This window comes from Mustela nivalis, assembly GCF_964662115.1.
Source record: "Mustela nivalis genome assembly, chromosome: 11".
NCBI lineage: Eukaryota > Metazoa > Chordata > Mammalia > Carnivora > Mustelidae > Mustela > Mustela nivalis.
The window spans coordinates 59,167,233-59,190,021 of NC_139030.1; the positions used below are offsets into that span (position 1 = coordinate 59,167,233).

The following is a 22,789-nucleotide window of genomic DNA, read 5'->3' on the forward strand; positions in this document are numbered from 1 at the left end:
TCAAGAGGGCGGCCCAGCCTCTACAATGCTCAGACGTTCTTTCCCTGCCAGGACTCCTGCAATGCAGCCTTTCTCTAGTTTCCCTTCCAACCTCTGACGGGAGGGAAGTTCTGCTCAGACCTGCATCGTGGACTTGACTGTCAATGTAGGGAGGCGAAAAGGAAATAGCGAAATCTGACTTCCACAGTCAGGTCTCGAGCCATGCACAGCCGAAAGAGCACACCGGAAGCTGGTTCCTGGGTTCCGGTGCAGTCTGGGCCTGTGAGGCGGGACTTCCGTCCGGAAGACAGACTCTCTTATCTCTCCTCAGGGAGGTGGTTGTCTCACAGCTTGACAACCTGACAGGCATTTTGCGGTTCGGGTGTTCCGCACATAGTCTTCTTTTCTCAGGGGAGCAGGCACTGGAGTTACGTGTGTTAGAACGCCAGATGAGCGTTTTCGTTTGCGAAGTGGGACTGATCGCTTGAACCAGAGCAAAAGAGTCTGTTCTGTGGATAACTGGATGAACCGAACTCACCCTGAACTCCCCAAAGCAGGATTTCAGGCCTCCCCGAGGGCAGAGCGGGCCTGGTGATGCCACTGTGCAGATCCCACCGTCCGGATCCCACAGTGCAGGGGGCTCTGGCCGTCGCCTGGGACCACGAAACGCCCTAAGCTGACCTTTTCGTCCTCTCATCACATGGCCCCTCTCCTGCCCTTGAAGAGGAGTGAGGAGTAAAAAGTGAGTGGAGCGCGAAGGGAAACAAAGAGTTTGCTTCAGGGTTTTCCAGAATGTCCATAGTTCCCTTTTTAGCCTTGCAGGGCTGTGAGTGACCATTGTTCAGGAAGGTCTTTTTCCACAAAGTTAGGCTCCCTTTGAGCCTCCTAAACTTTTCCCAGGCGGAACTGCTGGCCTGACCCCCACCTCCAGCCCAGGCCTCAGCTCCAGCTGAGCTGGAGGCAATGGGCTGGCCCAGGCAGGGGAAGAGCTGGGGGAGGGTGGGATGCTCTCTTGGGTTCCTTTGATCTGCGAGGTCTTTTGCTGCCCATCTGCGGAGACTCACAGCATAGTTTGTGAACAGGCCACGTTGTAGTTTTCTGTAGTTTTAAAAACATCAACTTTGATTTGAGCAAGTAAGTTGTTTTCCTAGGTATGTTTGCCCAGGCAAACATTAAAACTAGTTTGCATTCTTTGAGCCTAATTTGGCCCAGGAGCTAGTAGGACTAGGAAGGATGTTCCTGATTCTGAGAGAGATTGTCACATGGGTTTACTTTAGCATAAACACAGAGTATGTGAAGGTTGGAGACTTCTGGTCTCCTCTGAGACCCAAAGGGCTAAAGGGCTCCAAAATCCAACAGATCTAAGTTACAGTCTTCCATTGATGTGAGCTTGGAACACTTACTCTCCATTTCTTAGGACAGTTTTTTCTCTTATAGTCTGTCTTAGGACTGTTGTAAGATTAAATGGGATAGGGGCACCTGGGTGGCTCAGTGGGTTAAAGCCTCTGCCTTTGGCTCAGGTCGTGATCCCAGGGTCCTGGGATTGAGCCCCACATCGGGCTCTCTGCTCAGCAGGGAGCCTGCTTCCCCCTCTCTCTCTGCCTGCCTCTCTGCCTACTTGTGATCTCTCTCTCTGTCAAATAAATAAATAAATAAAATCTTTAAAAAAAGATTAAATGGGATAATGTGGATAAGGCACTAGCACAGTCTTTGACACCAGTAAACATTCAGCAAAGGTTTATTCTAAGGTTTGTTTTTACTCAAAATCAGTGAGAGAAACTCACTGTTTCTTTTTCTTTTGCTTGACCTTCTTCTTGTCCTGAGTTCAGCTGATTTTCTCCTTAACCCCCTGCCAATCGTATTTATTTCCTGACACCTTTGCTTAGAATTAATCTGAAGTTCAGCTTGAGTCCCTTTTGCTCTCTGAGGCTTTCCTTGACAGCTCAACTCAGACTTGATGGGTTCAGTGAGGCTCAAGTTCTTGAGGTAATGGCAGCCTCATAAGCCTCCAGGTTTTTCCAAGATGCCTAGGTCATTGTATGGGAATACTCCACAGACTCATAATGAGTTAAAGTGACTCACCTGAAGAAGGTGGCTGCTGTTGTGAGTCTACCAGGCTTCAGTGAGGAGCACACAGAGCTATAGGTCTCCAGCCAGTTGCCTAAGGTCAGTCATGGACTGTGCAATGGCTATTACTACTTTGTTTGGTTTTACTGGAGAAATTTTGTTAATATAATCTTACATGGACATATGGTATAGAAACTGCTCATGGTGGGCTGCTATTGATACAGTGGGGAGATGGGTCCATAGTCCTTCTCCATTGACTCCTGAGGTGCTTTTGTGGACACCCATGGCTTTGCCCCTTGGAGACTAGAAGTCATAATGAGGGCGGGGTTTCTGACCACAGATTACTGATGGTAACTGACTTTTGATGGTTAACTTCTAAGCTAGGAGATGGAATAGTAAATTGAACCTGACCTGCTGGGGACAGCCTGAACCCGAGAAATTTCATCCACTTTTGGTTATCTTTCAAGTCTAGGGAGGGATGGGTACTATGGCTTCTCCCCAAGCACGGAATTAATACAACACAGGTCTCTGGCATGGGGCTTACATTCCTAGGAACCAAAGTAATGGAAGGGTAGGCATCACCTCATAGAATGATCTGAATCCTACACAGAGACTGATTGTGACTTTCCCTTATCCATCTCCTCATTTTCCTTATCAACAGAACCCCTGCATGAGTAGAGATGGCAATGAGCCCAGGTAAAAATAAGATGTAGGGGTGAGGAAAGGTCTTTTAAGAGAATGATTTAGTTGGCAGGTTCAACTTTCCTACTCCTTTCTCCTTGTTAAAGAATGAAGATGTGATGGCTGGAGATTCAGGCGTCAGCTGGGAAGCCATAAAGATGAGGCCCATGCCCAGAGAATACGATGGAACCTGGGTCCAAGAGGACATTGTAGAGCCACCATCCTAGTATTGGTCTGTTTTTCTATGTTCATTCCAATATGTGAAGGAGAGAAAACCCAAAACCTGTAACTCATCTTGTTGAAGCCACAATTTTGGACACTTTGTTATTACCAGTCAATTATAATTCCCTAGTGATGATACATCACCACTATGATTCAGTGATGTGGCCTTGGAGGACAATATTAGTAATTTCAAGTGGTATTGGACCAGCTTTTCTCCAATTAAGATGTTTTATAATTATAGGCTTGAAGAGTTTCAATACCACCTCACATTTCTGTTGATAGTTTTTCTTTATAGAAGAGTTAATTATCAAAGAAACAATTAAAAAGTATGGCACATGAGAGAAAAATGAAAAAGGAGGCACCTAATTATTTGTAAACTGAATAAACACACCATTATCTTTTGACCACAGTTTACAGACAAGAATGATCATACAGGTTACTAAGTCTAGACATAATTGCAGTGATGTTGGTGGATGTATAAATATTTTAATCACTTAGCTATAGAATGTGCTTCCTGGTTTGTCTTCAGAAAATATTTTTGTAAAATCTTGAAATACATTCCTCACAGCACAGCCGTCTCTATAATGGCCAGATCTCCTCCTATGATGGTATTTCCATCCTGGAGCCCATCTGGATTGAATTTTTTCCTCTAGTTCTCAGGAAGCTGGGCATACCTCATTCTACTCATTCTCATACCTGGGAAGGAAAGAGAGTTCCTTGCATTGGGCTGGGACAGCCACTGTCTCTGAAGAACTCTGAAGAGAGATGCTAGAGGGATGTCACCCTCCCTGAAGTCATTTTATTAGATTAGTACTCAGTGGATGGCAGCTCATCAAGGCCAAAGCTCAACATGTTACATTTTATTGCCAGCAAATGAAGGCAAATTTCAGGGGTGTTTCCTCTGGGGGAGCAAATGAACAGTTATAGGGGATTTTTGAGGGAAGAATTGGATATTTTCCCATTGAGCTCAGAATTACACCTTTGACTCAGCACAAGTTGTGTATAGTTGTATTTTACAAGGTAGTGCCTTGGTCAGCTCTGGAATCACTGGGTTGTGAATGGAGGGTTAAATAGTCCATTGTATTCTGAAGTCTTTATCAAAATTTCCCCAACCATTGGATGGGCTTTAATAATGAAAGAGCTAGTTATGGCTCATGCAGACAATTATGATAGCACAAAATGCTTTTTAGTGATTTTGAGTTAGAATTAGGCAACAGCAATAGGCACAAACAGCCACTTATGGGACATGCCAGCTGCTTCCAGCAAAGCTGCTGACATAAAACAGGGAATGGCACTAAAACAGATACAATTCAAGTCATAATTTGCTTGCTAATAATTTCTTTTTTGTCTCTACAGCCTTGAAGGATTGTCCTGAATAAGTGCATTCATCAAGACAGCAAGCCAAGCCATCAGGCACATGAATAACAGCAAACTGCCATCACAAGGGTGAGTGAAACTGGAGACAAAAGTCATGGTCTTCTAAAGTGAGGCATCAGAAAGGATGAATACCCAACTTTCGTAGCAACATGGACGGGACTGGAAGAGATTATGCTGAGTGAAATAAGTCAAGCAGAGAGAGTCAATTATCATATGGTTTCACTTATTTGTGGAGCATAACAAATAGCATGGAGGACATGGGGAGTTAGAGAGGAGAAGGGAGTTGGGGGAAATTGGAAGGGGAGGTGAATCATGAGAGACTATGGACTCTGAAAAACAATCTGAGGGGTTTGAAGAGGTGGGGGGGTGGGAGGTTGGGGTACCAGGTGGTGGGTATTATAGAGGGCATGGATTGCATGGAGCACAGGGTGTGGTGAAAAAATAATGAATACTGTTATGCTGAAAATAAATTAATTAATTTAAAAAAAATAATAAAGTGAGGCAGAATTGACAAGTACCAGTGGTGAATTGTTACCATGTAGGGATGGCCGTTCAGGGCTGCACATAGCTCTCTGAGGCTGAGTCCATTCCTTGGCACAGGCTAGCAAAGGGCAGCTATCCATCAGGATGGAAATCGGCTAGAGAATTCCAAACATGGTTTGTATCCTTTGTTCTTTTCCAGCTCCCTCCCCAGAGGCATTCTAATTAAGAGTAAGACTGTTCTCTACTTCTCTAGCAAGGATTTCCTTGACCTACAGCAAAGATCCTTTTGGATTCAAAGTCTGCTCTGCATTTGTAGAGTTAAAAGTCCCATTAGCTGCTCTGCCTCTGATTTCACTGACCTGTTTGTTTTGCTGCTAACACCTCCCTGGTACCTTGCTGAAAGGATGTTCTCCCCACACTCCTTCCCTATGCCTTGGGAGGCACTGAGGTGGATGAGGTATTTATTTACACCTCTCTTTGGATCATTAGGTAAAAGGGGTGACACACTTCTCTCTCTTGGCAACATGTTTAAATATGAGCCTGTTTTACTTCTCAACTCACTTTCTTGTCAACACACATGTAAATCTGTATAAGCATAGCTCATTCAAAAGACATTCCCATACAGTGCTTTTCAAATATGTATTTTCTAGATTTCTGCTTAAATTTAACTTTGGTAAGCTGTCAGCTTTTAAATAGACTTTGTGTATATACTACAAAGAATTTTGTACTACAGTCTTTTGTTTGAGAAACTGCTTTTTGGTCTGCAAATGGTCCTCTGTAGATGGAGGGCTAGGAGAGACTGAAGAGGCGGACCATCCAGATATGTAGGTGACAGATTTAATAAGCAAGAGAATTTGTGAGGCTTGTCTTGGGTGGCGACAAAATGAGCAGATCTCTGCACCTGCCCGCCAGAATCTTTAAAGTTTATATAGAAGCCTTAACTGGGTTTAGTAACATATGCTATCCAGATGGCCTCAATGCCATATTACTATCTCAAGGCTGTGTCCTTGCAGCAGCTTCTAGGGTGGTGAAGGCAAGCAGAATGCTTCTTCTAAGGATGTTTGGGAAGGGGATCGGGGGCCTCTGATTGCTTAGGTCCAGCTCTCAAGTCAGTTGGTGTTCACATCTTCTCCCTGAACATCTCTAACAGCACATCCTAAGTAGATAATTTTGGAAGGTTTAAAATTTATAAACAGATTTTTCTCAACTCTGTAATCACTCTGATTCTAAGTCATAAAACTAAGTCTCAGACAATGTCATCACATATTTCCTTAGTGCCTTTTAAGACAAATGTTAATAACTTTTTAAATTGGAATAAACCTTGTATGTGATAAAATGCACAGATCTTAGGTGAACATTTTCATGACTTTTGATAAATGTATATACCTGTGTAAGAGCACCCCCCCAATCAAGATATAGAACATTTCCATCATCTCCAAAAGTTCTGTAGTCAGTATCCACCCGCAGAGGCAATAATGGTTCTGACTTCTACCAGCATAGATAAGTTTTACCTCATATTGAAATAGGATCATCCATTCTTGTAAGTATCTGTGGCTATTCTTTTTTAGTTCTGACTAGTATTCTATTACATAAATATACCATTCTCTCTTCTCCTGTTGGAGATTTGGGTTGTTTCCAGTTTTTGCCTATTATGAATAATGCTGTTATAAACAACTTTTAAAAAATCTAGTGAAGTGAACAGCAAGGGCCAAGTTTACAAATATTTTTTTCCTTATAATCTGATTTGATCATAGAAATAATATCACCATCCAGTGGATTTAGATCTGTGATGCTTTAAATGTATTACTGAGGCCCCCCAACAAAAGGGTTATCTTGTGGAGGATTTTATTTCAATGGGCCTATATTCAGAGGCATGACTCAGAACGTCCTAAGGAGAGTTCTCAGCCCACCTAAACTGTCATACACACCAAGACTGATGAGGACCCAAGTTTCCCAAAACATGGTGCATGTAATACTAGTTGTGGTGGACAGTGAATTCTGGTGGTCCCTGGAAATTTGTGTGTTTAGTAATTAAGTGTTCATTTTTATGGTGACTTTTTAGGTATGGCAGGTGATGCTTTTTCCTTCAGGGATAGTTTCCTTTGGAAAATTAAAGACAAATATGAAAATTTTTCATTAACTAATAGCTCAGTTGGAACTCAAATGACTGAATTTTAAAAACACTGGTGTCGTAGTTAAGATAGACCGTGGTACTAATCTGGCCTTGGCCACTTACAGACTGTGTCATTTTCAGCAAGTCGCTCCATGGGTGCTTTAGGATCTGTAATGGTATATTAGTACAGATTTCATGCAGTTACTATAAAGGATAAATGATAATATATGTGATACTTAGAGCACACAGTGTGTGCTCGGGGAAGTGAACTATTGGTATTTCACTGCAATAATTGGTCATGTGGACAACCAAATATTGGCCAGGGATTAATTATTGGATTAATGGGTCAACATTTCTGATACTCATGAAACATCCTTGGGCTTGAAAAGACATAACTTTAAATAGTGCATAAGCAAAAGATAACATACTCTGGCAAGAAAGAAAACCTCACCTCTCACATTTCACGTTTAAAATCAGTTATGGTACTCCCTAACTGTATCAAAAGTAACAGTATCTCTGTCACTTTGTGATACTCCATAAATTATAATACTCCACAGTTATGATACTCCATAACTGTATCAAAAGTAACAGTATCTCTGTCACTTTTCCAAGCAAACTCCACACCTGAAATTCTGACAACGAAAATGTCAGGTCACAGGAAGGTAGAGGGTAATGGCATGTGGGCCAAGTGGCTTTCACCTTGACTGCACATGACAGTCATCTAGGGAACTTTTCAAAAATACTGGTGCCTGGACCCCATTTCTTGTGCTTTTGATTAGTCAGGATAAGGCCCTCCTAGTTGTGAAAGCTGCCCAAGTGGTTCTAAAGTGCAGTCAGGGTAAAGACACACTGGTCTAGCTCTCCAACATTGGCTCAGTTCAGCTCTGACCTTGAGGGATGCAAGTGAAACTGCACTGAGCAGAACCATAGACCTCTTCCTGGGGGTTGAATTCTGCATGCTATCTTGTAACGGAAGGGCAGCAATGCAAAGTCAACTTTGGGGGCACCTGGGTGGCTCAGTTAGCCAAATGTCTGCCTTTGGCTTGAGTCATGATTTCAGGTTCTGGGAGCGAGCCCTGTGTCAGGTTCCCTGCTCAGTGGGGAGTCTGCTCAGGATACTGCCCGGGATACTCTGCCTCCTCCCCCCTACTCATGTTCATGCTCTGTCTCTTAAATAAAATCTTTAAAAAAGAAGTCAACTTGATTATAGCAGAGCTTGTTTATTCTTACACTTTGGAAGGGAGAGTTGGATTAGCTTTTTGATCAGTGATACAGTTTTGTATCTTTCAGGCTCTGTCCATAGCTTCTTATCTCTAGTCATAAGGAAGGAGCCTTATAGGGCATCTGATCTGCCCATTCCTCACCCACAGGCCTCTTTCTGGCCCCTTAGGAGGTCCGGGTTGATGCCCAAGTGAGGAGTTCTTTGTAACCCAAATTTGGATGTTTTCTGAAATGCTGCCTGTCAAAGTTAGGGACCTGGTTCCACTAAGTTACCCAAAGACAAATGAGGTCACTAAAAGCAATAGTCAGTTTCTGTCACTTAGCTCATGCCAGCTATAGATTCTGTTGTATTCCTGACTCCTCGAGAGAGGGACTTCAACCCAGACATGAAGATGTCAGGTTCAAGGAAGTCAGTGATTCAAAGCACAGATGGCTACCTAGATATCTCAAAAGTTTTAATGCCATTTCCTTGGGAAAGTCTGGCAGTGTCTGCCATCTAGAGGGCTGTTCGCTGAAATCTGCCAGGGTATGCGAGGCCTGGGGCAGCTGGGCAGTCTTACTGTGGGTCATTTCGGAACGCATGCACGTCAGAAACTCCCCCACTGACAGACTTTAGGAATATTTGTTTGTATTTGGATTTGCATTTCACTTTGGATTCTAATCTTGGGCTGCAGGTCATCAACAAGAGAAAGCATTTTTCTCCTAGATCTCTTTCCATATACTCACAAATATAAGCACACGTTCTAACCTATGATTTATACCTCATTTGCAGGATATACTGAGCTTAGTCAACAGCTCTGTGTTTGACTTGCCATATGGGCTGTTTGCCATGTAAGATCCAGGGTAGAAACTGTACGACTTAGGAAGCCTCCTGGGGCTTGTGCCCCTCGTCTCGACAAATGGAGAAAAAGCTTACGAGTTATTGGAACCCCTTTCATGGATGTGGGGCTTCCTCCACTCTCTCTCTAATCCAGGGATTATTGTCTCATGGGATCATTCAGCAAAATAATTATTTAGAATTTGTTTTAGTTTCCTGCATTGGTGTTAGCTAATTAAGTGCCCAAACGTTATTTTTACCTAGTTATTGAGTTCTTTAAAAAAAACTGCCAAAAGGAGTCATTATCAGTTTAGTTAGGGCTTGTCTTACCAGATGTAATTTCATTCAGGTGAAAAGCTGTGTTAAATACATACAGCAGTCTGAAGACAAACAAAACAAAACAAAACAAAACAAAACAAAACAAAACAAAACAAAAAACAAACCAACAACCCCCCCCCCCAAAAAAACCCCAAGTACATTAGATTCAAAACAGATTCCTCCAAGTAAAAATACTAAGGTAGATAAAGATGAGGAAATTTCATAGTTTCATTCTTTGGTATGGTCCCTCTCATAAAGTGTATAAAACTAGGAAAGTCCATAATACTCAGATATATTTAAGCTATTTCCAACATGCAGTTAGGTTCACATTTATAGAATGTGCTTTTCCATATTATACACAGAAAATAAAAAAAGAACAGGGAACAAATTTCCAAGGATGAAATTTCCACATTTATTTTTCTTTCATGTGCATAGAAAATGGCAGTGAAGTGTCCTATGAAAAAGGCAGGGAATGGGCATGGCGCTTCTATACCAGACTGGACTTTGTGCTTCAAAGGTACACTATTCATTTTGAAAACAAAGGATGTTATAATTTGTTTTTAATTGCTAACAACTCCTTGGGTTTCCCATTTGTTTTTTAAGCTGTCAGTTTTCTTCAAATCTCTTTTCAAATGACACACTGCATTACAAATGATGGCACTTAACCAATGTGGCATTTCCATATTTACACCAACAAAAGAAATTTACAAGACATAATAGCATACAATCTTGACATTTAGTAATAGCAATAAAACATGAAGGGCATCCATTTTTTTTATTTTTTTCTGTACAAACTATCAGAACATAACTTTATTCACATTAAAAAAATCATCTTTAATTTGATTTGACCTACACATCCCCCAACTCATTTCACCCATTTCTCAAACCTCTCATCACATCGCCCACACCTTCACCCGACTACAGAATCTACAAGTAATTAGATCTAACACCTAAATAGAGCTTAGAAAGTCCTCTCTCCCAAAGGTTTCCTTACTTCCCTGATAATTCCTCAAAAAAGAAAAAAAAAATATGCTCTTCACTCAGTCCTTCCATTTCACTTTCACATTTCATCAGCAAATCAGCAAGACGGATTTTTCATTTCAATCCAAACAAGGTTAGAAAGAAGAGTTCCTCTATCGAGCATCTTGATGCTACACCCACGAGTCTGGGGACCCTGGGTACTGTTCTGCCCTATAAGAAGGTCGTTTTGTGGAATAAAAGTCTACATAATTTGTGGTCGATTTCAGTCCATACTGTGTTGAATAATCAGAAGAAGCTGGAAAGTGAACTCGGTCATCAAAATAAGGATCTTCATAGCTATGAGGAGACTGCAAATACAATCTGTATGCGTCAAAGTTCTTTCTGTTGGAGTCATCTTGACTATAGTATAGCTGTTGATGCTGTTGATGAAATGAAAAAGCAAATAAATGAAAGCAATTTTTGGAAAAATGTGTTTAAGGGAAATTAATGTGGGTTTCCTGCTTCATATTTTTAAAGCAGTATTTAATATTTGTGCATATATGATTCAGAGTTCTTTCTGGTACACGCTGTATATTTACTATTAGAGTAAGGATTTTAAACTATGTTTACAGGTGGGCTGGCAGAGTTTGCTCAAGTCCTATTCTAGGGCCTCTAGAAGTTGGTGTGTCTGGAGAGCCCAAGATGGCCCCTTGCTACCTCTTTCCCCCTTAGAGGTCCAGTTCTGTGCTCTGCTGTGGAGTGGTCTGTTACCTGGGCATGCCCAATGAAAGGATAGCCTTGATTTTTGCTTTGACACAGGGAACCATGAGTAGTACATCATGAATTTGACTGTATAGTTGTGTATGTACAGAACCATCCTTTAAAACATTTACCTCAGAGATGAAGATTGAGTCCATCCCTCACTTTTAAAAGAAATGTGAGGTATTGTTAAAGGAGTAAGCAATCTCTGGGCAGCAGGATAATAAGATTGGGAGAGACACGTGAGCAAATAGGTCTAAAGGAAACACCTTCCCCATGTCAGGATTAATAATAGATTTGTAAGAAAGCAATGTGAAATCCATGTGGGCATCCACCTCAGGGTACCCTCCCCTAATTTCCTTTTGTGTTACCTTATCTCATCTCTGACCTCACATTAATTTCTTCAAATATGGAGAAAAACTGTCATGGCTCTTAATGTCTGTTTTCCCTCTTGATCATGCCCCAAACCCCCCACTTAGTAAGATGTAACAAATTCACCATGTACATATAAACATCATGTTCTGAAACTAAATTCATTCTAACATTAAAAGCATTTTAGAGCTAAATTCCCTTTTTAAGTTAGTTATGATTTTAAGATTTTTTTCCTCCTGACTTAAAAACTATAGGATAAATTATGAATAATTTGGGAAGTTCTTTTTTTTTTTCCATCTACAGAGAAAAAATGATGAAATGGAGGGAGGTCTTATGAGTAACCTTATCTGAAGTTCAGGATGCAGGGTTGTTTGGAAAACCCTAGCTGCTTTTGTATTATTGGAAGGTAAAAGGAGAGATTAGATAACCTATGTGAGTATGGCATCACGAAGGACTGATATAGGGGTGCCTGGGTGGCTCAGTGGGTTAAAGCCTCTGCTCAGGTCATGATCCCAGGGTCCTGGGATTGATCCCTGCATCAGGCTCTATGCTCAGCAGGGAGCCTGCTTCCACCCCTCTCTCTCTGCCAACTTGTGATCTCTGTCAAATAAATAAATAAAATCTTAAAAAAAAAAGGACCGATAAAAATTTTAGGCCCTGTGAAAGCAGAGCTTGGATGCCACAACCATTAGTTCCCACTCTGATGATGGAGAATGGGGTCCACCCCAGTAGGGCTGAATCCCCTTGGACTTCTGAGATTAATGGAGACCTGGCCACTGACTCAAGTGTTTTCAAACCACAGATGCTTGGATATGGAGGGAGTCATGAAGATGGGAAATGAGATGTACAAAAAAGAACAGTGAGATGAGATAATGAAGTGTGCTTACCACCTTTTTCAACCCAGAGGATGGAAAAGAATTTGGAGGTTAACAGAAAAAAGGAATGGGAAAAGGAGATTGTTGGGCAAAGAATACGCATTAAAGACTTCTCAGGTGGTTCCCATCAGTGGCAATGGTGGTCTCAGCAGCATGGATTTGAGTACTCAAGCACATGAGGCTACTGTGGAAGTGCTTTGCTTAAACCACAGATGAGCTTCTGAGGAGCAAAGATCCCCAGGGAAAGCTCCTTGGCCCCTGCTGTGTTGGGCCAGCTCTGGTAGGTCAACCGGCGCGGACCCCTTACGGTGTTGATCCCTGCTAATCGGCCTTCTGTAAAAATGATACTGCAAATTCACCTGTAGCCGTCTATTTTGTTCTCTTGCTGGTGAGGAATAGGAACTGATGTAAATTGGTGAAGGTTTGCTGGAGCCTGTAAGAAAATATTTTATGAAATTAAAACTAATGCTCATTACTCCGGGCCATTAGGCTGTGTGGGCTCCCTGCACTAGGGCTGGTGCAGTCCCTGACAGGGCCTGCCTTTCCCAATACCAGCGGAGACCTGGACAGGCAGCCGTCTGAGTTCCCTGGATCTAGCCTGGCAGCTGCTCACCTTAGGGCTGTTAGGGGATAATGGATATGGCAAAGATAAGTCACGTGTGTGTTTCACCAAAAAGCAATATCAATCCAAAAAGGTTGCCTTCTCAACCTCTGGTCACTGTGGGGAGCTGTGCATACCTGTGAAGATTTCCCTGGCTGTCTCTGAACCAGGCCTTGCTCCTTGAGCCAATGGACATCGCTTTTCCAGGGCTCTGAGATAGAGCACTGGGTCAGATGGGGGAAGGGAAACATATTAGAACAAGCTCCCTGCCTTCAGAACAGATAGGATCCAAAGTCCTGGGTCCCGAAAGGAGCAGGCACAGGCGTGTTCTAAGCAGTCTGGCCACATGGGGGCACAGTCTTGTGTCTGCCATCTTTAAGTACATTTTAAAACAAGAATCTGATAATCAGATGGCTATCTTGTTCAAGAGTCCACAACAGACTCCCGATGATGTCACTGGCTACCATTCTAGTACTGTTAGGGCTAGCAAAGATTTTTTTTTTTAATGAGGAAAATGAAACATACTTGAGGCAAATTAGTTTATTGAAGCAAGCAAAGAAGATACAGAAGGGCATGCAGGCTAAAGAGGCGATCTTTAAAATAAAGCAGGCTGCTGCAAATCTGAAGCAACAATGCACTTCAGTTTGTGCATTTCCTTTGCAAAGAGCTTGGTGTTTGAGATGTAGCATCTGCAATTTTCTGAGCTATTAATTGCCATAGTAACAATCGTCGATTAGTAAACAGTCCTGTGAAATCACAATTTCAAAGACAACAGCACAACTGAGACGGCTCCCCCAGCAGTTGTTAAGTTGCCACCAGCTTTCATTTCTTTTTAATAAATAGGGTTTTTTTTTGTTTTTTTTTGGAGGAAAGAGTATTCTTTTGTGGTAGCTCAGTCACACTCGTATTTGAAAGCTCTAGAGTAGTTATAATTTGCCAGAGAGTTGAGAATGGGGACAATATGAAATCTTGGTAACTCTTCGGGCTGGCATCCTTAACATAAATTAGATGCCCAGCTTTCTGAATGACATAAAAATATGAATACTATGCAACATTATTTTTGTTATTCTTAAAATATAATCACCGCGGGAAGAATCACATTATACATTTTGTTATTCATTCAAACTCTTTTCCATGAAAATGTAAATGAAATTGATCTCCATTCTCAGATTTGAATTTAAGAGATGAGCCAGTCTAGGAGATGCAGCCTTGCAAAGCATTCCAGAATGCAGAGTTCTGACACAGGGGAAACACAGGGAGACACTGCAAGGACAGGGCGGGAGCGGAGCGAAGGGACTGCACTGGGGGACAAACAGAAACCATCTCTCTTGGAAGCGGTGCTCTTTTTATTTGTGGTCAGTAGGCCACTACCTTAACTTGTTTTCCTTAAAACAAGCGGAAAAGACAACAACCCCGGAAGCAGGAAATGGAGAGACTGGAATGGGGTCAGCTGCTGGAGGACCGTCTCAATACAGGCAAGGGCTACTTCCCAGGCCGCTGGCGGGGTGCCTGGAAATGAGTGGCTTTTCGAGATAGTCTATCACACACCCAGCTGGCGTCTTACCAGGGTATAGGCCTTTATGTGTGGCATCCCCTTGGCTATTGTAATACTGCATAGGTGGCTGGGTCCTATCGTATTCAGAGCGAGGGTCTCTGATTCCTAACAGTGCTGGTGAGGAGGAGGTGCTGCCGACTGAAGGGAGAGGCAGAGGAGGAGGGAGAGAGAAAGGAGAAGAAAGAGAAAGCAGACTGTCAGTGTCTCTGCAAAATCCTCTCTGGAAAAATAAAGGTCAGCAATTAGAAATGCCACGCAGCTGGTGCTGAAAATCAGCTCTCAGAGATCCTGTGTGTTGAAGAGCAGCCAGCGCTAAAGCCTGGGAAGCACCCCCAGGCCTGCTGCTGAGAGACCTGGAGCCAGGATGGCCCTCCCAGAGCTGCCGCAAGAGCTCAGGTGCAGGCTGCCTGGTTAGGGGTGCAGGCCCAAGCCGTGCAGCCTTCTCAATGGTGGGCCTCCAAGACTCCAGTCGGTCTTTACAATTGTGGGAGAATAACTTATTAGCCATGTAAGAGTTCCATTTGCTATTTTATGATCTCAGTTCTGTTGCTTGTAAAACACCCATCTATTATCCTTTATGGACAGCTCTTCAGTAAATAGGTGTTTTATGGCATATTTTGATTTTTTTAGTTATTTCAAAAATATCTGCATCTTGAAATGTGTTTGAGTATAAGTGCCCAGCCCATAAAATTTATAGTTCTTTTTATGGTGATCAGCTGTCAGGAAAATTTTGTAAACTCAGTAAGACTGGTTTCTCAAGAAGTTCACAGTGCTAACAAGCCAAGCCTTGCAAAAGACCAGACATTTTTTTTTATCCCAGTTAGAGCCAAACATTTAATAATAAGTATCTACCCATAGGTCTCCTTTTGAACATTTCTGCACAGAAGGAAAGCATCACACTATTTTTTTCTCATTAAAAAGTCCTCTGGCTTGCACGGAAGTTAATTCTAAATAAAAGTGGTCACTTGCTCACTTGACCCACTGGAAAGCAGATGCCCCCCACCCCCAAGCCTTGCAGCCAGGGGTTCTGCAGGCCTTGATGCTTTCAGAGGCAGACTGACACTGAAATATTTTCTCTAAAAGGTCCCTTCACTGACACAGGGTTACTGTGTGTTCAACAAAGGTGGGTGTGCACAGGCAGTGTCTGTGTGCTACTCACCTTGCTTACTTTCTGGAAGGTAAGAGGACAAAGAACGTGCCCACCTACTTCCCACAAGTACATTAGCAAGGCATCAGGTTAGTGCTGAGAGATAGGAGGATTAGCCCTTAGAATAATTGGAGCAACAAGTATGAATTATATCTTACCTCTGAAACAGAATCCAAACAGGTACCTAGGAACTTGGACGGGCTCATCAGCACTGTCCAGTGTGTACATATGAGGTCCTCAAAATAGGTTCATTGCTTAGTAACTACGCCCTCATCAGTCTGAAATTATTCTTTTGCCTATACTACATATGCCTTTTGTTAAGCAGCCAAATCTCTTGTTTCCCCTGACACCCCTATTTCTAAGTTCCTAAAGGATTCTGAGCTTTTTTGTAAAAGAAGACAGCCTCAGGCTACACCTGGGAGCTCAGCAAGGATGTCAAAAACCAAGCGTAAGTCTCTTTGAAGAAAACAACTCAAAATTTAAAAACTAAGATAAAAATATACACCATACGCAGCAGGCGCAGATGATTTAAAAAAAAAATTCCTCATACAAGTGGAGATGTCCAATTATGTGGCAAGAACCGCCAGTCCTATATTTGTCTTTTTGGTCACATTTGTCCACATGAGAAATAAGACTGCCAGCAGTAGCACAGTTGAATACAACAGATAATATTTATATGTCAGAATGGGGGATTTAAAGCCAAATAAAAAAGGTATTTATTACTTTTCCTATTTCATTTAGTTAGGAATTAAATTTATAGAACTTGGCTTGGCAGTAATATTCTGCCCTTATATATAAAAAACAGTCTGGGGGCTCCTGGGTGGTTAAGCCTCTGCCTTTGGCTCAGGTCATGATCTTAGTGTCCTGGGGATGGAGTCCCAGTTCTCCCTCTAACTCTAACCCCAGCCCAACTTTCTCCCTCTCTCTCTCTCTCTCTCTCAAATCTTAAAAAAAATAACAACCCCTTCTCCCTCCCAGTCTGAGTCTCAGAACATTCTTTCTACTAAATTAGGCACTAAGAAGTAGGTAGTGTGGTTGCCAAGATTCCCAATTTACACATCAAAGGGAATTCCTGCAAACCCACCTGTAGGGCCTGTTGCCATCAGCCCTGGATCTGGGGGTGGGTGGGAAGGCAGTCCTGAAATACAGCCAGGGGATGGAGGTTTAACTGGGAAGGAGGAAGGTGCAGAAGATTGTGGCTCCCCCAAATGCTGGTATGAAGATCATGTCTAAAGGACTCTGTTTCTAAGAGTTCTCACCAAGAAAACTAAAAGATCACTTTGGAGGAGATTCCAAACGTATGGCCAGTGGGCAGGTAGGGCAGCTGTTTTCAAGTGTAACTAGTGGTTCTCCAAGTCTACTCCTCCACTCCAGCATCCACATCACTTGGCCAGCCTGTCAAACATGGAGTCCCCAGCCCCTTCTCAAACCTAGTGAAGCAGAACCTTGGGGGAAATGGGGTAGAGGGCCTCGGGATACATTTACGTGTAAACTTGCATAAACTTAAAATGGAAGGAGGAAAGTGGGTCTGTGGTTTCCAGTGGCATGTAATTCCCAAAGAAGGCTCTTGGATTGAAAAGCAAATACACCTCCTAAGTGTTTGGAGGTGACAGGCTTATTAGTCTACGTTCAGTCTTCTTTGGCTGGAAAATGACATCTGTCACACAAATGTTCCCGCGAAGGAGTGGAGTTTGCCTACTGACCTGACTGAATGATGGGTGACATCTGTTGGTTGGTGGTAGACAAGGAAGGATGTGATTTGAATCGGTCTCGCTCTAACGTTGACACAGGTGTAATAAAATGGTTCTGATTCCACCCATCCTGTGGAGTTAAAAGAGAAAAAGAAACCTCTCAAAATGAATAATGACATTTCATTACAATAAATGACTATGAATGTGTGCTCTGATGAATGCTAATTATGCCAGAGCTATTCTTGTAAGTTACCTTTTTATAAATGCTCCGGAGGTCCCGATATTGCCATAATGTATTCAAGACCTGGGCTGCTGCCTTCACCACTTTCAGAGATGATCTAAGGAGACAGCGAAGATGTTAATGAACGTGGGCGGCACAGCCTCAGGCTCACTTGCAGAGATTCAGGCTGCAAAACAGCAGCCAAGAGGCCATCTCTCCAAGGACCAGAGGGCACAGGGGCCGCTGCTGGAAAACATAACCAAGGGATCCGGTGTACCTGGGAGCTGGGCAAGTTCAGGGCCAGCCAGGATGGCAAGGACTGAAGTGAGGCTCTCAAGCAGTCAAGTCTGTGGTGAGAGGCTGTGACTGGGATAAGCAGTGACTCTCTGAGCTGGGGGCCTCTTTCGGGTGTCAGCCCCTAGCCTCCCCTTGTATCTCCCAAGGAGCTGACCTTGCTGGTGCTTTGGGATGAAAGCAACCACGACCACGAAACCTGAGGGTCAGAGGACCCTCCGAGTTAATCTGTTTTCCCATAAATAGGGCTTTATATAAACACCTGCATTGCCTTATCATTTGTGCCTCTACATTAACAAATGTACACCTGTGCCCTAATGTTCAATGTAGAAAACAGGGTTGGTTGTAAATTCTCCTCTCTGAAGACATTTGCTGAATATTGGCCTTTTGTTCAAGCACTGCTGGCCATGAGTCACTGCTTTTCACCTCGGGAGCTGCTCCCCTAACTCAGTGGCCTCAGCGGGAAGTGTAGCTTCCTGCCTCAACACAGGCTCCAGACACCACACCAGGGGGTGGATCAGTGCTTGGGGAGTCAGCTGGAAGGATAATGGAATACTTCTTGAGAATTCATTTCCGCACTAAAAATTTGACTTCAAGTGTGTATTACAGGATCTAAAATCTGATTTCCTCTCCTTATCTTCTCAGTTAAACTCTCATGAAAGGGAGGAGTAGCAAGGTGAGCAGACCGGAAGTATGCTCTCTGCTTCAAACAACAGGATATGGGTTGCAGTGATTCCAAGGGCTTCAGCAAGGACAGAGTATTGCCAAGTTCAGGGGTGGCAGTCTGTTCCTAGAGGTTGGGCATTTCTGCATCCATCTCCACTACCACCTCCCATCCAAGACTCCCCACACCTCTTTTAAAAGATTTATTTATTTGACAGAGATTACAAGTAGGCAGAGAGGCAGGCAGAAAGACAGAGTGAGGAGGAAGCAGGCTCCCCGCTGAGCAGAGAGCCCGCTGTGGGGCTCAATCCCAGGATCCTGGGATCATGATCTGAGCCGAAGGCAGAGGCTTTAACTCACTGAGCCATCTAGGTGCCCCTCTAAGACTCCTTATCAATGTTCCTCATTGAGTCAAGGCTAGAACCAGTTCAGACCAACCCCCTCAAAGCTATTCTAAATTTTCTATTTCTTTAAAAAAGAAGAGTTACATATTTTCATAACTCTAATTCTGCTCCTCCAATTTCTCATCTTCTCGGAAATGTTTGACTTCAGTAGTGTTCAACTGGACAAGTCTCAGTCCTCATCCTCCCTGGCTGAGTAGGAGCACCTGACATGTGCTTACCCTTGACACACCTCCTCCCTCGGCTTCCTGCACACCCTCTTCTGTATGCTCTGGTTCCTCATTCTTGAGATCTTTTGCTGGCTCCTTGGCCTCTAGCTATGAGCCCTGAAACCTCTTTGGTTCTCCATCTACATTTTTCTTCCTTATTCATCTTAGCCTATTTTACTTTTCTAAATATGCCATTTATACACTGACTCCCAAATTTATATATGTAGCTTGGACATCTATCCTGAACTCAAGTATATTCTACTGCTGACCATACATGGATATCTAATAGAGGTCTCAAATGTCACTTGTCCAAAACAAACACCTGGTCTTCCCTAAAAAATCTGCTTCTGCAGGCTGCTTCACTTTGGTGACTGCAATTTCATCCCATTGTCTTTTTGCCAAAGACCTTGGGGTCTTTGACATTTTCCTCCTCTCCTGCAGCTCATCTGATCCCTCAGCAAATTCCATGGACTCTTTCAACCATGTCAGAATCAACTGCTTCTTCACCGCTACAATTGTTGACATCATCAGTCTCTACTTGGTAGAAGGGAAGATTTGTCAAGTCACAGTGACTCCTTTAAGGGAAGTCAGACCATGTCCCTCCACTGCTGAACAGTCTCCAGTGGCTTTCAGTTTTCCACAGAGTAAATCTAAGTCCTTACGCTGACCCACAGGGTCCTATATTTCTGGTTATGTTTCCTCCCCCCAGCTCCTCCTGACTTGCTCTGTTCCCACTAGCTTTCCACTGTCCACCACACGTGAGGTCCTTCCCTTCCTTCTTACCACCTTTCCTGATTTTATTATTTGCTCCATCTGCATCTGACAGGTGGTGTTTCTTACTCACTGGTACTTCATCTATGTCCCCCAGGAACGTAAGCTACCATGGGGTAGGGGTTGTTGTGTGATCTTGCTGCTGTAGTACATAGCAGGTGGGCAGTGAACTTGGTGAATGACTCCTAATCGAAGATCAGCGTGTGTTCAGAGGCCAACCTGAGCTGATCTAGGACTTTCTGAGTCTCTTGTTTTGAAAAGAGATTACACTGGATGAGGGTTTTTTTTGTTTTTTTTTTTTTAAATATACAAAGGTTCTGGCACCAGTTCAGAATCTCTCTAGCTTCTTCTTACGCCTTTCACAAATGAAGGCCCTTTAATGAAATTTTAAGAGCACAAGAAGTGATTATGATTACCTTAGCTTTATCTGTAACATTTCATTTCCTTTGAAATAAAAAGGTGTGTGTGCATTTATTACTAATGAGATTAAAAAGATACAGAAGAAAAAAGGACTGAAAGGAAATGTGGTTAATGTTGATAGGTGTGACTTGTGGGGAACGAGAACTTGTCTTGCTACATTATTCTTCTATTTTAGAAATTCCTACAAAAGTATAAACTAAAAGATTAGGCAAATAATGTGAGTTTCAGCACTGTCACTCAGCCAAGTAATAAATACTGACCGAGCATCTCTCATAGGTCAGGTTTTGTTCTACATGTAGAGGGTACAGCAGTGAAGAAAAGACAAAGTCCCTGCTACTCGGGGAATCAGAGGCCTTTAGAGAAAACACTAAATAACATATCAGGCAAGGGTTCATCAGTGCTGTGAAGGAGAATAGAGCAGGGGAAGGGGGTGGAGAGTGGGGCAACAGGTGCCATTTTATGGATTAGGTGGCTGTTGTCCTGTGTATTGAGAAGGCTTTGAACAGCCCTATATCCCACTTCCTTGAAGGATTCTTTGATCTGATACTAAGGCAAATTTATAGTCAACTGCTATAAACTGCTATAGCTCTGTGACCAAAAAAAAAAAAAAAAAAAGTCCCACAAAAAAATAAAAAAATAAAACCAAAAAACAAAAAACCAACCAACAAACCAAAACCAAAAACCTTCTATTTTTGCCACCAATTCCCTAATCCCTTCTTCTGCTGCTTCATCAATTAGGTATCACCCAGAAGCAAAGGGAAATGTATGATCCCAGCCCTGGGCACATCCTGAGGCCACACAGCAGGCCCTGATGCAGAGCAGTAATTTTAATCCTTTTTGGGCACCTGGGAGTGTCAGGTGACCGGCACCTCAGTCCCAGAACTGAGGATTCAATAAGATGTTCTTGCACAACAGGCCCTAGAGCCCGGGTAGTCAAAGGTGAGAGGGAAGGTGCCCTCAGATATTCCTCATCATAGCATTTCTGATTCTTCCAGGGTCAGCAAAGGCAAACATGGCTTGAGACAAAACGAATGTAGGGATGTTAGAACCAAGTAAATATCAGAAAAGGGGCCACCTGGCTGCAAATGCCCCTTCTCTACAAAACAGGTTTTCATTGGTGGAGACTGTAAGAAATGCAGAATTAAATCCTTTCCAATAGCAATTTCCTTCTCAAAGGCCCTTATCACAGGACAATCTGAGTAAGAAGAGCCTCGTTCCTCATCTCCTTGCACTTGCCTGTCTCCTCTTCCCTTGGTTATGTTCACCAGCTTCTCTATTCCCCCTGAGTCGGCCAGGGCTTTGGCGTTCTCCATGTTTTTGCTGGTGACCTCGTGCAGAGCACAGCAGATGGCCGCCATGGTCTCATCGGACAGCACACTGGGGCCAGTGCCGCCAGGAAGCCGGTTGACCAGGTCTCGCATGGCATATTTACCTGCCAAATGCAAAAGATTTCATTCCAATTTCAGAAGGTGCGAGGGTTTTGTTATTGTTGCTATTGAAAGATCCTGACAGTGTATTCTCTCTGAAAAACAGAACCTCAGAAGATAATAACATGGCAAAATAGAAAGTGACAAATACTATAACCGAAGGGGGGAAGTTAATGTTTATTACAGTGCCACTTGACGAAATGATTGGTGTATAAAACATTACAGCAAGCCACTGCAAGAAAATGTAAATCAGTGTATAAAATTGGGTATACCAATCAAGTTGCTTTAGTTCAACTATTTTCATTAACAGAAATAAAGAAATGATAATAGTTTTATTCTCAATTGAATTCCTATGTATCAAAAATACCTTAACTTCTTCTTAAAGCTTTTGAAGAGTTACCTTTGAATAAGTTTTAAAGCTGGAACAAGTAAAGCTCCCACACAATACTTTCCATTTTATCTCTCTGGGTTTTTAAGTGTGAGCTGGGTACCATTACACATTTTTATCAAGTTGAATGTAAATACCAGCTGATTGTTTCTTTTAACAAGACACAAGTGACATTTGGAATTAAAACGACGGCTACATTATCTGGTAGGGATAACAGAATTCTTGACAGGACAGGGCCGGGGAGCCCCTTAGCTATTGAAGCATTTCTTTATAGATACTCAGTTTCTCTTCTATCCAAAACCAAAATATCTCTAGCTTGTTCAATGTCAATTACTGTCTAACTAGAATAATTGCACGACACGCAGAAGAAATGAACTAAAACTCAAGTAAATATTTTCTTAGTTTTTTTTTCCCATGCTAATAATTGAGTGGATACAAAATGGTGTTTTATTAAAGTCCTATTTATATTACAATGGTAAGCAGTAGAAGACAGGCCCTGACTACACACTGCATAATTTACAGCATTTCAAAGGGAAGGCTCTGGCTTACTCACAGTGAACACTGTTGTGAATAGCAGAAAAACAATGTTGACATTATAAGCCAGAAGATAAATGTGGTTTTCAGAACAGATGGAAGTTAGCATTGGTGATTTTGAATACTCAAGAAAACCCAAAATGTCCATGACACACAATGCGTCATTTTGCTAAGGCACAACTTTAAGCTGTCCCCTGAGATTGGCGTAAGGCAGCTCACTCTGT

General features: G+C 42.6%; 1 protein-coding gene and 1 long non-coding RNA gene across 27 annotated transcripts in view; one reads left to right on the plus strand and one right to left on the minus strand.

Moving 5' to 3' along the window:
* Window positions 1-631: 631 nt before the first annotated feature.
* LOC309844447 overlaps window positions 632-22,789 on the plus strand; it is a 48,409-nt gene continuing 26,251 nt past the window's right edge. Inside the window, exons 1-4 of one of the 3 annotated variants that reach the window (XR_014300697.1) lie at window positions 632-721; window positions 2,835-2,959; window positions 4,306-4,395; window positions 12,172-12,597. This is a non-coding gene — a long non-coding RNA (uncharacterized lncRNA). Of the gene's footprint in view, window positions 722-2,834; window positions 2,960-4,305; window positions 4,396-12,171; window positions 12,598-22,789 lie in introns of those variants that run through there. The other 2 variants (XR_014300698.1, XR_014300696.1) reach the window with 2 other exon arrangements.
* The window catches only part of PKP4 (plakophilin 4), a 245,733-nt gene continuing 232,610 nt past the window's right edge, over window positions 9,667-22,789 (minus strand). For 11 of the 24 annotated variants that reach the window (XM_082691354.1, XM_082691371.1, XM_082691372.1 and 8 more), the window contains 6 exons: window positions 21,453-21,648; window positions 17,492-17,576; window positions 17,251-17,368; window positions 14,410-14,538; window positions 12,604-12,677; window positions 9,667-10,678 (listed from right to left, as the gene is read on the minus strand). In XM_082691354.1, coding sequence (XP_082547480.1) covers window positions 10,430-10,678; window positions 12,604-12,677; window positions 14,410-14,538; window positions 17,251-17,368; window positions 17,492-17,576; window positions 21,453-21,648 — 851 coding nt within the window. In that variant the 3' untranslated portion in view covers window positions 9,667-10,429. The remainder of the gene's footprint in view (window positions 10,679-12,603; window positions 12,678-14,409; window positions 14,539-17,250; window positions 17,369-17,491; window positions 17,577-21,452; window positions 21,649-22,789) is intronic. The other 13 variants (XM_082691357.1, XM_082691355.1, XM_082691356.1 and 10 more) reach the window with 2 other exon arrangements.